This window comes from Scyliorhinus canicula, chromosome 9, assembly GCF_902713615.1.
Source record: "Scyliorhinus canicula chromosome 9, sScyCan1.1, whole genome shotgun sequence".
NCBI classification, from domain to species: domain Eukaryota; kingdom Metazoa; phylum Chordata; class Chondrichthyes; order Carcharhiniformes; family Scyliorhinidae; genus Scyliorhinus; species Scyliorhinus canicula.
The window spans coordinates 59,838,759-59,853,986 of record NC_052154.1 but is presented as its reverse complement, the minus strand read 5'-3'; the positions used below and the strand labels follow the sequence as shown (position 1 = coordinate 59,853,986).

General features: G+C 46.3%; 1 protein-coding gene across 1 annotated transcript in view; it reads right to left on the bottom strand.

Moving 5' to 3' along the window:
* Positions 1 to 3,121: 3,121 nt before the first annotated feature.
* The window catches only part of mmp2 (matrix metallopeptidase 2), a 44,354-nt gene continuing 32,247 nt past the window's right edge, over positions 3,122 to 15,228 (bottom strand). Inside the window, exons 11-14 of the mRNA XM_038806744.1 lie at positions 7,391 to 7,527; positions 6,147 to 6,306; positions 5,824 to 5,933; positions 3,122 to 4,003 (exon numbers count right to left, since the gene is read on the bottom strand). Of these exons, the coding sequence (XP_038662672.1) occupies positions 3,900 to 4,003; positions 5,824 to 5,933; positions 6,147 to 6,306; positions 7,391 to 7,527 (511 nt within the window). The 3' untranslated portion in view covers positions 3,122 to 3,899. The remainder of the gene's footprint in view (positions 4,004 to 5,823; positions 5,934 to 6,146; positions 6,307 to 7,390; positions 7,528 to 15,228) is intronic.

Below are 15,228 nucleotides of genomic sequence, written 5' to 3'. Positions count from 1 at the left end.
TCCTCCAAGGTTTTCTCATTCCGCCATCCAAGGAGCATCATTTGTTCAATCTTCGTTAACAATGTGTCTCTATTAATCCAGTACTTAACTTGCTGTGCTGTTACAGCTAAGGAGCCCAGAAGGTTCAAGACCATTAAATCTTGTCCGGTATGAGAGGAGGTGAAGTGCTTTCTGGTTGCTGGAGTCTACTTAAGGCATGTGCATTTGCTATCCCTGGTTGATGTTGGAAAGTATATTCCTAGGTTGATAATAGCACCTAATGCTGTACCCTAGTAGAAGCACTTGGTAGAATTGCTTTGTCTTGTGGTCTGTGATTATGCTGAAATGCCTTCCGTATTTGCACTGATGAAATTATCTTCTTAGAGGGGTTGAAATGTACTAATAAGCATGAAGACTGAGTGCCTACATAACTTATTTAAAAGCCTCTTCCTGCAGTGTTCTCCATACCATCCCTGGTGCTTCTTGAACAGCAAATGCAACAGTGCCTGCAATGTTGATAGATTTGGAGGAAACGCCCATAGTAGTTGGTATACATAAAACCCCTGGCCAACTTGGCTTACAGAGTCTCTATTTTAGGGATGGGGTACCTACCTCGTTTGGTAGTCTGGTTTACCGTTAGCTTGTACTCTCATGGATGCGGATTGTCTTGTCTATTTTAACTACTAACACAATGGGTGCTGCCCAGTCTGCAAATTGTATGGGCCTGGTGATGTCCAAATCTTCCAATTGCTTTAATTCAGTTTCTACCTTCCCTACGAATGTGAGGGGCATGGATCTTGCTCTAAAAACATCTCAGGGTGGCCTCTGGGTCCACACTGATTTTTGCCTGCAATCCTTTGATCTTTCCCAATTTCTCTTGGAATAAGTCTTGGTGTTTTTTTTATGTGTTTGTGCAGGCCCTTCTCCTTCAATTAAAAAATTTCCAGCCAATTCTACTGGGGACCTAGTCATAACTAGGTGTTGGTGTTATATTTTTATGGCCTCTCCGGTATATGTAGCCAGTTTAGCTGCAGTATTCTTTAACCATGGGGGCTGAATCCCCTCTTGGAGATACCGGTAGATCTATTCACTTACGACAGTAACTGACGCCCCTGTGTCCACTTCAATCTTCAGTGTCTGGCCATTCACTAACAAACCCACTGTGAAGGAGCTATCTTGCCCACTTTCACATTATTCAGCGACAAAACGTTCCGTTCACCTGCTGGGCAATCCTCCATACTATGCACTGAGGCTGGATTATTTACTCTGCAGGTACAGGGCAACCCTACTTGTTTTAACACTTGTGCCACAAATGACCTCCCACCTGCAAAGCACTTTGCTTCTCTAAATCTACACATTGCTGGTGAGTGACTTTCCCCGCACCAATAGCACTCTAATATTCCTAGGCTGCCATTTAAATATTCTATACTTTGTGGCTCTTCCAGCTTCTGCATTATTGTCTCTACTTAAACCAGCACGTCCACTGCTGGCACCTCTGCTACTTTCAGCTTCCTGCCCTAACTGGTGAACCGCATCGCTTATACACTTTGCAACCCCTGGGCACCCTTCTCAGTGCTCTCTATCCAGCACCTATTTAAATGTTAACTCTGATTCAGCTGGGACAGCATGGTGGCGCAGTGGTTAGCACAGCTGCCTCACGGCACTGAGGTGCCAGGTTCGATCCCGGCTCTGGGTCACTGTCCGTGTGGAGCTTGCACATTCTCCCCATGTTTGCATGGGTTTCGCTCCCATAAGATGTGCAGTGTAGGTGGATTGGCCCCGCTAAATTACCCACACTAAATTGCTCCTTAATTGGAAAAAATGAATTGGGTACTCTAATTTTTTTTAGAAACTGATTCAGCTAACAGCTTTCTCTGTTTATGCCACATTCCAGTCGGTCCCTTAGCATGTCAGTCAACACTGACCCAAAATAGCAATGAGCTGCAATTTGTCTTAATCTTGCTACAAAATCTGCAATGGTCTTCCCTGGGCTTCTCCCTATGGAATTAAATGTGTACCTTTGTAAGATTATCAAGGACTTAGGGGGGGGTAACATCTCTTTGCTAGCTCAATGGGCTCTGCAAATGTCTTCATGTGGGAGCATCCGGGGACATTAAACCTTGGATCAAGTTACACTGGGTCCCACATGCAGTTAGCAAAATAACTTTCTTCCTCCTCCTCTATTTCGTTAGCATGTTGGTAGCTTCAAATTTTCCGAAGAGAGGCAGGCCATTTTTTCTGGCAGGACTCAATTGAAATAGACTCTTACAACCGCACTTGCCTTCAAAATTCTTTTTTTTTTGGTGCAACTTGAGTTGCTGTTGTTTTTCCTCATCACCAATATAGTAAATGGAAAGAATGGCGACCACCAGTTGGCCAAGGGTTTATTAACAAACTGTATATAGAGCACAATAAACTATGTTTTCATTCTCAGCAATAGGAGCACAACTGGCTGCAACAACCTGCGCTCTGCACCCAGATCCTCGCGCGTTCTTTTCCCATTGGCATGGCCCTTCAGATGTTCACCCTTCCACACACAACTTTGAGTTTCGGATTTGATTTGTAAAGTTATGCAAGAGAAAGGTCACTGCACATCCTAATGTGCATGAAATAATTTATTTAATGTTTGCAAATTGGAACTTTTAGACTATACATTCCCAAAATGAGGTTATCGCATTTTCACATTGCTAACCTCTCCGTCTTCTGTTTTGTCATACGTTAGTCAATCTACATTATTAATGAGATAACTTTCATCAAAATGTCTAGCTCCAGGCTTAGATTTATTTAATTAATAATATATTTGTAATAACCAGCACGGGACATACGGTGTGGGGATAATTGTTTCCCCGTGCTCCACGGGGATACAAACTCCCCCGCTCGGGGTGGGGTAGCTTATCCGTACCTATATAAAAGGTTGACCAGTGTGGAACCGACTTGACAAGATAGAGAATACCCGGTGAGGTTGACTGGGCCTCATGAATGAACTGTTGTAAAATAAATATCTTTATTTTTAAACTTGCTGTGGATTCCCTGCTCCTTACTAAAATATTAATAATGATTGTGTTGTGAGAGTTAAATAGTTTCTGGATAACTTCATCCATCTTCACTGTCCTTTCACTACTAAATAATCACAAAAATTGGATTCGACCATCTTTAAGACAACTTTATTGAATATAAAATTTATGGAAAAAGACAAAATTAGTACAAGAATGCTTTAAAATGTCACAATGTTTTTGTAGCTTACTGCCTAATAAGAAATGGAAACACCAGTGTTTCCTGTGAGTTGTCAATTTTTAAAATCATATCTGGGCACTACAAAAGGTGCAACTAAATGGCATTGTTCAGAAAAAAAGCAGTTAGCACAAATAAGCTGATTTTAGGTTATTTTCAGCTTCCCATCACATCTTTGTTCTAAAAAGCAGTTATTGTGACTTGTTTTTGACAACTGATTATGTCCGTGTCTTGGTTATTATGATGTTTCAATACCATTTAAAAGAACTAGTTTTGATTTATTTAAAGCATTTCCTGTATTTTAAAAGAAAAAAAAAAATCACGTTTATATGAATATGGCCTGTGTTAAAAAAAATGTACCAGTCAAGTACAGAAAGCATTTTCAAATATTTAAATAATGGTTTTTCATTATAATTCCATCACACAACACAAACCAATACATTAGGCAACCTGTGCCTTCACCATTTGTTTTCTTTAGATCTCACAGAATAATGAAAATACTGACCTAAAAATGTTGTTGCAATAGCAAAGCCGTATATAATACTGTTGTACTTGATCTCAGTGTAAAATTCCAAGCTTCACTTTACAACCATGAGACAATGTTACATTTATCATTTCAACAATAACTTACAGCTAAGACATATGACTATGTGGAGGAGAATAAGATAAATGATAAAAATATGTTTATCCTAACAACCGAGCCAGTCAGTTTTCACATTTCCTACTTTGATAATCTTCAAGCTCTGGTCTTCCATTTTAAGGTAGTACCAATCCTTGAAAAAGTAGGAGTACCCTGTGAAGAATTAAAGATAATGTAACAAATTCAATACACAATCATAAACAAGAATTTTGAAATGTTCTTCCGTTTTCATGGATTCTTGTCTCAAATTTCTGTTGGGCAAACAGCAAGGGTCGGGTGGGAGGAGGGGCCTTTGTTTTGGTACCTGTTTCAGGTTCTTCGCATTAGGCAGTCAGAGGTACAAGAGTATGATTTAGGGAGACTGTCTAATTACTCTCCCGCTGGGAGGAGTTTAGGGTTGTGGGTCTGGGGGTTTGCATTGGGAGCGGTGATGGGGAATAGTGGCTGGAAGATGCCTCACCTCTTTGCAATATCAAAGGTTAAGAGTTTTTGCATGAATTACTAGGCTACAAGATGAGTTCTACCATTTATTATTTGCATTAATTTGGAACACTGACTTTACAATTCATTTTTATAATTCTGAAACAAATGTTGACATATGTCAAATCATAGAATGGTTTAAGACTAATTTACATATAGAAGATGTTGGTATAGTGGTATTTTCACTGGACCAGTATTCCAGAGACCCAGGGTAATGCTGTAAGGGCTGGGTTTGAATCCTACCGCGGCACATAGTGAAATTTGGATTCAATTAAAATCTGGAATTAAAAAGTCTAATGATGATTGCTGATTGTCATAAAAACCCATCTGGTTCACTAATGTCCTTCAGGGAAGAAAATCTGCCCCACTTAACTGGTCTGGCCTACATGTGACTCCAGACCCACAGCAATGAGGCTGACTCTTAAATTGTACCAGTCAAGTACAAGAGCAATTAGCGATGGCAATAAATGCTGGCCAAGCCAGTCGTGCCAATGAATAATTCCAATTAATTAAAGAAAAACTAAGAAATATAAGTGCAGAAGGATGTTACAAGTTACAGAGGGACATAGATAAGCTGCAGAGCTGGGCTGACAGGTGGCAAATGGAGTTTAATGCAGAAAAGTGTGAGGTGATTCATTTTGAAAGGAATAACAGGAAGGCAGAGTACTGGGCTAATGGTAAGATTCTTGGTAGTGTGGACGAGCAGAGAGATCTCGTTGTCCATGTCCATAGATCCATGAAAGTTGCCACCCAGGTTGAGAGTGTTGTTAAGAAGGCGTACGGTGTGTTAGCTTTTATTGGTAGAGAAATTGAGTTTCGGAGCCATGAGGTCATGTTGCAGTTGTACAAAACTCTGGTGCGGCTGCATTTGGAGTATTGCGTGCAGTTCTGGTCGCCACATTATAGGAAGGATGTGGAAGCATTGGAACGGGTACAGAGGAGATCTACAAGAATGTTGCCTGGTATGGAGGGAAGATCATATGAGGAAAGGCTGAAGGACTTGAGGCTGTTTTCGTTAGAGAGAAGAAGGTTAAGAGGGGACTTAATTGAGGCATACAAGATGATCAGAGGATTAGATAGGGTGGACATCGAGAGCCTTTTTCCTCGGATGGTGATGTCCAGCACGAGGGGACATAGCTTTAAATTGAGGGGAGATAGATATAGGACAGATGTCAGAGGTAGGTTCTTTACTCAGAGAGTAGTAAGGGCGTGGAATGCCCTGCCTGCAACAGTAGTGGACTCGCCAACACTAAACGCATTCAAATGGTCATTGGATAGGCATATGGACGATAAGGGAATAGTGTAGAGGGACTTTAGAAGGGTTTTACAGGACAGTGCAACACCGTGGGCCGTAGGGCCTGTACTGCGCTGTAATGTTCCATGTTCTATATGCTTATCAGATCACAAATTCCATGATATCAAGTGCAAAGTTGTTTGGCTTCCTCTTTTGTAATCAGTGACATACTTTGCCCTCAGTCTATTTCAAGGCTTACCATTTCTAACCGACTCAGCAGCACAATCCAAGTTATCTGGGATGCCATTCCAGGCATCTGCAATTAGCTTAGGGAATCCGGCATCCATTTTTTTCTTCGCTTCATTATATCTGTAAGTTTGAAATACAAACCGAATTAATAAAATTAATTCTTCATCTTAAGAGCAATGGAGAAATTTCTTGTACTTTTTGTCAGTTACATGACATCGCCAATGTAAGAATATAAGCTTGGGAAATCTGAGGCTTCACAATCTGCACATCAAAATACTATTCAAACTAAAAACTGAAAATTCCTCTGATTAACAATTTGGAGTTTCAACTTACCTCCAAAACTTGTCACCTGCAAAGATGTAAGTCTTCTTGTTTTTATTCCAGTTAAAAACGGCATCAATACGTGGTAAGTCATCTGGTAGCCCAAGTGTGGAGATTTTCTTGGGATATCCTTTCTCCAGGTCACTGGCACTATAAACCCAGTGTTGATCTCCTGAATAAAGAAAACCATTGTTTACTAGTAAAGTAAAGCGAATAAATATTCTTAGTTTTCACATACGGCAAAACAAATGATTTAAATTTGAGTAAAGTTACATTTTCATCTTTTAACAGCTGGATTCAAGTTCTGATTAAGAGATTGATAAGTAGACTTATCCAGCATTATTGAACTGAGGTGATTTACACTTTAGTCTCAGGCTATTGCTTTGTACGATACAAGTATGCTATTCTCTTTCATATTTAACATCGTTCTTGGTTATTATTGCTTCCATGTGTAGCCTTGTGGCAATGACTGGTCAGATTGTAGAAATTTTTTGCTTCTGAAATTTCCTTTCGCCTACTCCAAAAGTATGCTTGGCTCAAAATTTGCTCAGCAGTTTTACAAAAATAATGTTAAAATATTTGCTGTGTGCATGGGCCTATATTGTTTGCCTTTTGGATAATGAATTACGGGTTTTTTGGCAGCAACAAATAGTCTTGCAAGGTTTTGTCAGGGGCAATGGAAGACGTCCATAGTGAGTTATCAAAGAAACAAAACTTATTTTATTTAACATGTTAATATACACAGCTCCAGTAGTTTCCTACTGGGCCTTCTCTAATGCACAGCACATTGTTAAGGGGCCCCCGCCTCTTATCGGGAGAGCCCGGATTCTTCAAGTTCCATCGGCCTGTGGTACCCTTGCGGGTGATAACACAAGGTAAGTTGTGTGGAGCAACAATCATTTTAATTCAATATGTTTGTTTATTTGCAGAAATGTAACCAGAAATTTACCATGATATGGATCTGTATTCACAAGGTCTTTTTAAAAAAAAAAAAATATTTGCATTGCTTGACATTTACTTGGGCGGGACTTTCTGACCCCCCCACCCCCCGTGGTGTATTTTCCAGTGGCGGAGGAGACCCGCTATTGGTTCTTCCAGTCCTGCCGATGTCTGCTGCGTTTTGTGCGGTTCGCACCCTCCGACGTCGGGGAACCTGCTGAGGGGAAGTCACCATCGGCAAGACTGGAAGATCCTGCCAGTGGGAAGAGTCAGAAGATTCAGCCCTAAATCACAGTAATCAATATTGAAATCAATACCGGCAAAGAACACAGCCTTCTCATGTAAAGGCTCCTGATAGACAGCATCAATTTTTTCAGGCAGTTCAGTCCAGTAAACAGCAATTAGGACAGGTCCCGTGGGTTTGCTCCGGGGATTTGTGGTTCTCCACAAGAATCTAAACAGCACAAAAGATTTTAGGGAATGTACAACAGACTTATTCATCAGTACATCTGCTTCTAATCACTGCCAGCAAAGTGAATACCCACAGCAGAAGCTCATAATTCCCTATGTCTGTCAGGAGTTGCTCATTAAAAAAAATTATATTTTTTGTAAAACAAGATGTTTCTGCACATTTAATAAAAAGTTATGCAAAACAATCTATTTGACTTCTTTGGCAAACGGGGGAAAAGCTTTAACTTAGTGATTCTACCAAATTAATACAAATAAGCTAATAACATGCACATGACTATAAAACGTTAACCACAATTATCCAAGCAGTGATACAGAAAAGTAAGGATGAATTTAGAATGAAAATGTCCGATAAAATAGAATAAACCGATTAGATCATTCGTAACTTTTTGTAAGACGAAGCAATGTTAATAAGGAACATAACATGCAAATATTTTAGAACATTTGTAAGTTCAAGTTCAATGGCAAGAGATTATATGTATTATAGTTATCCTCTCAGTTAGTTACATCAAGGTTTAACGCATTAATTCACTGAAGAATTAAAACATTTGCTGCTGATGGCTCATTCTCTTCAGCTGCTGTCCCTCCTTTAAATCTGCTGGCATTATCCCCTCCTCAAAAAACAAACTTTTCATCCTGCTATCCTTGCTACCCTCCCATCTCCAACCTCCCTTTCCTTTCCAGGTTCCTTGAGCAGATTGTCATCTGACAAATCCGTTTCTGTCTGTTCTATTGCATCTACCATGTTTGAATCCCTCCAATCATAACTGAAATAGCTCTTATGAAAGTCACAAATGAGACCTTGTGCAATTGTGCAAAGGTAAATTTTCCCTGCTCTTCCTTCTCAACCTATCTGTCATGGTTGACTACACCATCTTCCTCCAGTGTTATCCTGCTGCATGAGACACCTCTCGCCTGGTTCCATTCTTATCTATCTAATCATAGCCAGAGAATCACTTATAATGGATTATCTTCCTGCTCACTCATCAACATCTTTGGTGCAACCCCCCCTCTCCCCGTCCCCTAAGGATCAATCCTTGGTCCCTTCTTATTTCTCATCTACTTACTGCCCCCCCAGAGACAACATCCAAAGGTACAGTGTTGGTTTTCACATGTGCGCTGACATCACGCGGCTCAATCATGCCACCTTCACGCGAGACTCCTCCACTGTTGCGAAATTATCAGAATTCTTATTCGATATCCAGTGCCGCATGAGCAGAAATATCCACTAATTATATATTGGGAAGACTGTCTCAGCTCATCTACTGTTGACACACCTTGCCGGAGCGGAGACAAACGGACCTGCAAGGGACAGCTCTACTTGAATAGCGGGCTGAGATTGCGAGACAATCCAGGAGGGACATCACAGGAAAATGGTAAATTCATTGGTTATTAGGAATTATGTTTAAATGACTTTTAACTCAAAAAACGCATATTAATAAAGAAGTAGCTCCTGAGAGAACACCAGTAGTAGGGAAGCAAAATGAAATCAAGTCAAAGTGAAATAACTAAATAACTTAAATGAAGTTAGAGAGCAGAACCGGGGAGATAAAAAAAAGAGTGCGAGACAGAGTGAGACTGAGTGTGGAATCGGGAGGATAAAGGAGCGCAAGAAAGAGCGTAACAGAGGACGGAGCTGGGGGGGATAAAGGAGCATGAAAAAGAGCGGTACTGAGAGACAAGTGTTAACTTGCAGTTTGAAGTTCCTGAGATGACGTCAGGATTCAAAAGTGACGCAAGTGGAAGCAGCTGATTGGGTGAGTGCGGTCAGGTATGTATTTACTACTTTCATCGCTTATAGTTTGTAAGGTCTGTATTTTGAGGGCTATAGTTTTTTTTTTAAATAATTTTTATTGAATTTTTCAAAATACAAACATTTTAACCCCCCCTACATTTACATTTAAATTATAACAAAACAAAGTCAAACCCCCCTACTTAACAAGAAAAAGAAAAAAGTCCCCCCCCCCCCCCGACCCGCGCGTCCCCCCCACCCCCCCCCCTCGCCGGCGAACCGACAGTCAGACCAACTTATCATTTCTAGCAGCGTCCTCGGGCAGGCCTTGCCCGTGCCACCACCGCTACCGTACTTCCTTCGTCTTTGTCCCCCCTCCCCCCCCCCCCCCCCCCCTCCCCCCTCCCTCCCGCCCTCCCCTCCCCTCCCGGGTTGCTGCTGTCACGGCCTCAGTTTCTATCTCTGATCCAAGAGGTCTAGGAAGGGTTGCCATCGCCTGGAAAACCCCTGCACCGACCCTCTCAGGGCGAATTTGATCCTTTCCAATTGGATGAAGTTTGCCATGTCGTTTAACCAGGTGTTAACACTCGGAGGCCTTTCGTCCCTCCACTGAATCAGGATCCTCCTCCGAGCCACCAAGGACGCAAAGGCTAATATTCCAGCCTCCCTCGCCTCCTGTACTCCCGGTTCCACCCCAACCCCGAAGATCGCAAGTCCCCATCCTGGCTTGACCCTGGACCCCACCACTCTCGACACCGTCCCTGCCACCCCCTTCCAGAACTCCTCCAGTGCCGGACATGCCCAAAACATATGTGCATGATTCGCAGGGCTTCCCGAACATCTAATACACCTGTCTTCACCCCCGAAAAACCGACTCATCCTTGTCCCCGTCATGTGGGCTCTATGCAGTACCTTAAATTGAATGAGACTTAGTCTCGCACATGACGACGACGAGTTGACCCTCTCCAGGGCGTCTGCCCATGTCCCGTCCTCTATCTGTTCCCCCAGCTCTAACTCCCACTTATCTTTCAGCTCCTCTACTGGTACCTCCTCCACCTCCTGCATAATCTTATAGATGTCCGAGATCTTCCCCTCCCCGACCCAGACCCCTGATAGCACCCTATCACTCACCCCCCTGTCGGGGAGCGCGGGGAACCCCGCTACCTGTCGTCTGGCAAATGCCTTCACTTGGAGGTACCTGAACGTGTTCCCCGGGGGGAGCCCAAATTTCTCCTCCAGCTCTCCCAGGCTCGCAAACCTCCCCTCTATAAACAAGTCCCTCAGTTGTCTAATACCCGCCCTCTGCCAGCTCTGGAATCCCCCTCCTGTGTTTCCCGGCGCAAATCTGTGGTTCCCTCTTAGTGGTGCCCCTATCAGACCTCCCACTTCCCCCCTGTGTCGCCTCCACTGCCCCCAGATCTTGAGGGTGGCCGCCACCACCGGGCTCGTGGTATACCTCGTGGGAGGGAGCGGCCATGGTGCCGTTACCAGTGCCCCTAAGCTTATGTTGCCGCAGGACGCCCTCTCCATGCGCTTCCAGGCTGCCCCCTCCCCTTCCATCATCCACTTTCGTACCATCGATGTATTTGCCGCCCAGTAATATCCTGAAAGGTTGGGTAACGCCAGCCCTCCACTATCCCTACTCCGCTCCAAAAAGACCCTTCTAACTCTCGGGGTGCCATGTGCCCACACATACCCCATGATACTACTCGTTACCTTCTTGAAAAAGGCCCTGGGGAGGAAGATGGGCAGACACTGGAACAAAAACAAGAACCTCGGGAGGACCGTCATTTTAACTGACTGCACCCTCCCTGCCAGCGACAGCGGCACCATGTCCCACCTCTTAAACTCCTCCTCCATCTGTTCTACCAGTCTGGAAAAGTTCAACTTGTGGAGGGTCCCCCAGTTCTTTGCCACCTGCACCCCCAAATACCTAAAACTTTTAACTGCTCTTTTGAAGGGGAGCCTCCCAATTCCCTCCCCTTGGTCTCCCGGGTGTATTACAAAGACCTCACTTTTCCCCAGATTTAATTTATATCCCGAAAAGTCCCCGAACTCCGCTAGTATCCCCATTACCTCCGGCATTCCCCCCTCCGGGTCTGCCACATACAACAACAAATCATCCGCATAGAGCGAGACCCGATGTTCCTCCCCTCCCCTTGTCAGTCCTCTCCACCCCCCTGAACCCCTCAGTGCCATCGCCAACGGCTCAATCGCTAATGCAAAGAGTAAGGGAGATAGGGGACATCCCTGCCTAGTACCTCGATGGAGCCCAAAATATTCTGACCTCCTCCCGTTTGTTACCACACTTGCCATTGGAGCTGAATAGAGCAGTTTTACCCACTTGATAAATCCCTCCCCAAACCCAAACCTTTCCAACGTCTCCCACAAGTATTCCCACTCCACCCTGTCAAATGCCTTCTCCGCGTCCAGCGCTACCACTATCTCCGCCTCCCCTTCCACTGCTGGCATCATAATCACATTTAACAATCTCCGGACATTTGTGTTAAGTTGGCGTCCCTTCACGAACCCCGTCTGGTCTTCATGGACTACCCCTGGCACACAGTCCTCTATCCTGGTTGCCAGGACCTTTGCTAACAGCTTGGCGTCAACATTCAGGAGGGAGATGGGCCTGTAGGACCCGCACTGGACCGGGTCCTTGTCCCGCTTCAAAATCAAGGAGATCAGGGCCTGCGACATTGTTGGGGGCAGAACCCCCCCCTCGCGCGCCTCATTGAAGGCTCGCACCAGCACTGGACCCACCAAGTCCACAAATTTCCTGTAAAACTCCACCGGGAACCCATCCGGCCCCGGCGCCTTCCCCGCCTGCATCTGGCCTATCCCTTTAATTAGCTCCTGCAGCTCTATCGGCGCCCCCAACCCTTCCACCAGCTCCCCCTGTACCTTTGGGAACCCCAATTTGTCGAGAAAGTTCTTCATTCCCCCTCTCCTCTTCGGCGGTTCAGACCTATACAATTCCCTATAGAAGTCCCTAAAGACCCTATTCACCTCTTGCCCCTTCTGCACTACATCCCCACCCCTCTCTCTCACTCCCCCAATCTCTCTGGCTGCATCTCGCTTACGAAGCTGGTGTGCCAGCATCCTGCTCGCCTTTTCCCCGTACTCATACGCCGCACCCTGCGCCCTTCTCCACTGCATTTCCGCCTTCCTAGTGGTCAGTAGGTCGAACCTGGCCTGCAAGCTACGCCGCTCCCTTAATAGCCCCTCCTCTGGTGCCGCCGCATATTTCCTATCTACTTCTAGGAGCTCCCCCACCAGCCTCTCCCTTTCCTGCCTCTCCTTCCTCTCTCTGTGTGCCCTTATGGAGATCAGCTCTCCTCTAATCACTGCTTTCAAGGCCTCCCAGACCGTCCCCACCTGCACCTCACCTGTGTCATTCGTACCCAGATAGTTCTCAATGCCCGTTCTCACCCTTCTGCACACCTCTTCGTCCGCCAACAGCCCTACATCCAGGCGCCACAACGGGCGTTGGTCCCGCGCCTCCCCCATGTCCACGTCCACCCAATGTGGTGCATGGTCCGATATCGCAATGGCCGAGTACTCCGTGTCCTGCACTCTCGGTATCAGCCCCCTGTTCAATACGAAAAAATAGATCCTAGAGTACACTCTGTGGACGTGGGAGAAAAAAGAATACTCCCTCGCCCTAGGCCTACCAAATCTCCATGGGTCTACCCCTCCCATCTGCTCCATGAACCCCCTTAACACCTCTGCCGCTGCCGGCCTCCTATTCGTCCTGGAACTCGATCTATCCAGCCCAGGGTCTAACACCGTATTAAAGTCCCCTCCCATGATCAGGCCCCCTGCCTCCAGTCCCGGGATGAGGCCCAGCAGGCGCCTCATAAAACCCGCGTCGTCCCAGTTCGGGGCATACACATTTACCAGTACCACATTCTCTCCCTGCAGCCTACCCCTCACCATCACGTACCTGCCCTCCTTGTCTGCCACCACCTCTGCCGCCACAAACGACACCCTCTTTCCCACCAAAATCGCCACCCCCCGGTTCTTGATATCCAAGCCTGAGTGGAACACCTGTCCCACCCACCCCCTTCTCAGGCGGACCTGATCTGCTACCCTCAAATGAGTCTCCTGCAGCATTGCTACATCAGCCTTCAGTCCCTTCAGGTGTGAGAAGACCCTTGATCTTTTGACCGGCCCATTCAGCCCCCTTACGTTCCACGTGATCAATCGGGTCGCAGAGCGACCCGTCCCTACTCCCTGTCGATTAGCCATGTCTTGTCCCTTGCTCGCCCCGGGTCATCCCTTCTTTTCTGACCCGCTTCCCATAGCGATGCGCCCCCCCCCCCCCCACCCCCCCGGCTCTCCCCTTCTCGTCCCTGGTCTTTCCATCAGCAACCCGGTGTCCCCCCCAGCCCCCCCCCTTCCCCCCCCCCCCTGGCTAGGACCCCTCCTAGCCGCGATGTACCCCACATCGTACTCCCGAGAGTCAGCTGGTCTCCGCTGACCCGGCTGCTCCTGCCACATTCCGACTCCTCCCGGTTCACCCCATCTGCGCCCGTGAAAGATCCCCTTAAAACCCCCGAGAAAGACCCGCATAATCAACCCGCTCCCCCCCGTCCCGTCTCCCCAACTTAACGATATAAATACCCAATGGCAACTAAATACATAAATACTTAACTACATACTTAAATAACAAAATAATTAACTAACTATCAACTAACAGTGTGCCCAACCATCACCCTCCATCAAACAGTATAAATAACCGCAGATAACCATAACCCGAAAAGAAAAAAGAACAAAAAAAAAACCCCCCCAAGCACCCAAAGAAAAAGGGTAAGAGGGGTAAATAACTAAGGGAAATTGGAAACGGGAAAAAACACCCCATAAGAAGCCAACGACCCACAATAGAGATTTCAACAGTACAAATATACAGAAACACCCAACAACTCGAAACCTTCAAAATATTCAGAAAAGTCAACCGTTCGAGAAAAAACACCCCAAACAATCCACGAAACTGTTACCCAGTTCCGACCTGGCCTGAAAAAGAAAAGGGCCACTTGCTCAATCAAGAGTCCCCCGGCGGCTACGACCGCCGGTGCTCCCAGGTTTTAGTTCGTGTCCAACTTTTCCTCTTGTACAAAGGTCCAGGCCTCCTCTGGGGACTCGAAATAATGATGTTGGTCCTTGTAGGTGACCCACAAGCGCGCCGGTTGCAGCATTCCAAATTTGATCTTTTTCGCGTGTAGCACCGCCTTTGTCCGGTTGTACCGGGCCCGCCGCTTTGCCACCTCCGCACTCCAGTCCTGGTACACCCTTACCGTCGAGTTCTGCCACTTGCTGCTTTTCTCCCTTTTTGCCCACCTCAGGACTTTCTCTCGATCACTTAGCCGCTGGAACCGCACCAGCACCGCCCTCGGGGGCTCGTTTGCCCTAGGCCTCCTGGCCATGACCCGGTATGCCTCTTCCAATTCCAGGGGCGCCGGACCGGCCCCTTCCCCCATCAGGGAGCTCAACATCTCCGCCTCATATCCCGGGAGATCCGACCCCTCCAGGCCTTCTTCCAGGCCCAGGATCCTCAAATTTTTCCTCCTCATCCGAGTGTCCAGCTCCTCGAAGCGGCTCTGCCACTTCATGTGGAGTGCCTCGTGCACCTCCACCTTTGCCCCGATGACTGTGGCCTCCTCCTCCCTCGCGGTCATCTCCTGCTGCAGATCTTTAATCGACGCCTCTTGGATCGCCTGGGCTCCCACCAACCTGGTGGCCGTCGCGTTCATGGACTCTAAGAGTTCCACTTTCATCTCCGTGAAAAAACGGAGGAGAGCGGCCTGCTGCTCCTCCGCCCATTTCTTCCACTCCTCCGATGCACCGCCGGCCGCCATTTTGATTTTCTTCCCCCGCTTTTTTTGGGGAGCTGCTGCCGCTTTTCTTGCCGCTCCACTCCGGGTACCGACCATAAAATCGGTCTAGTTCTCCTCA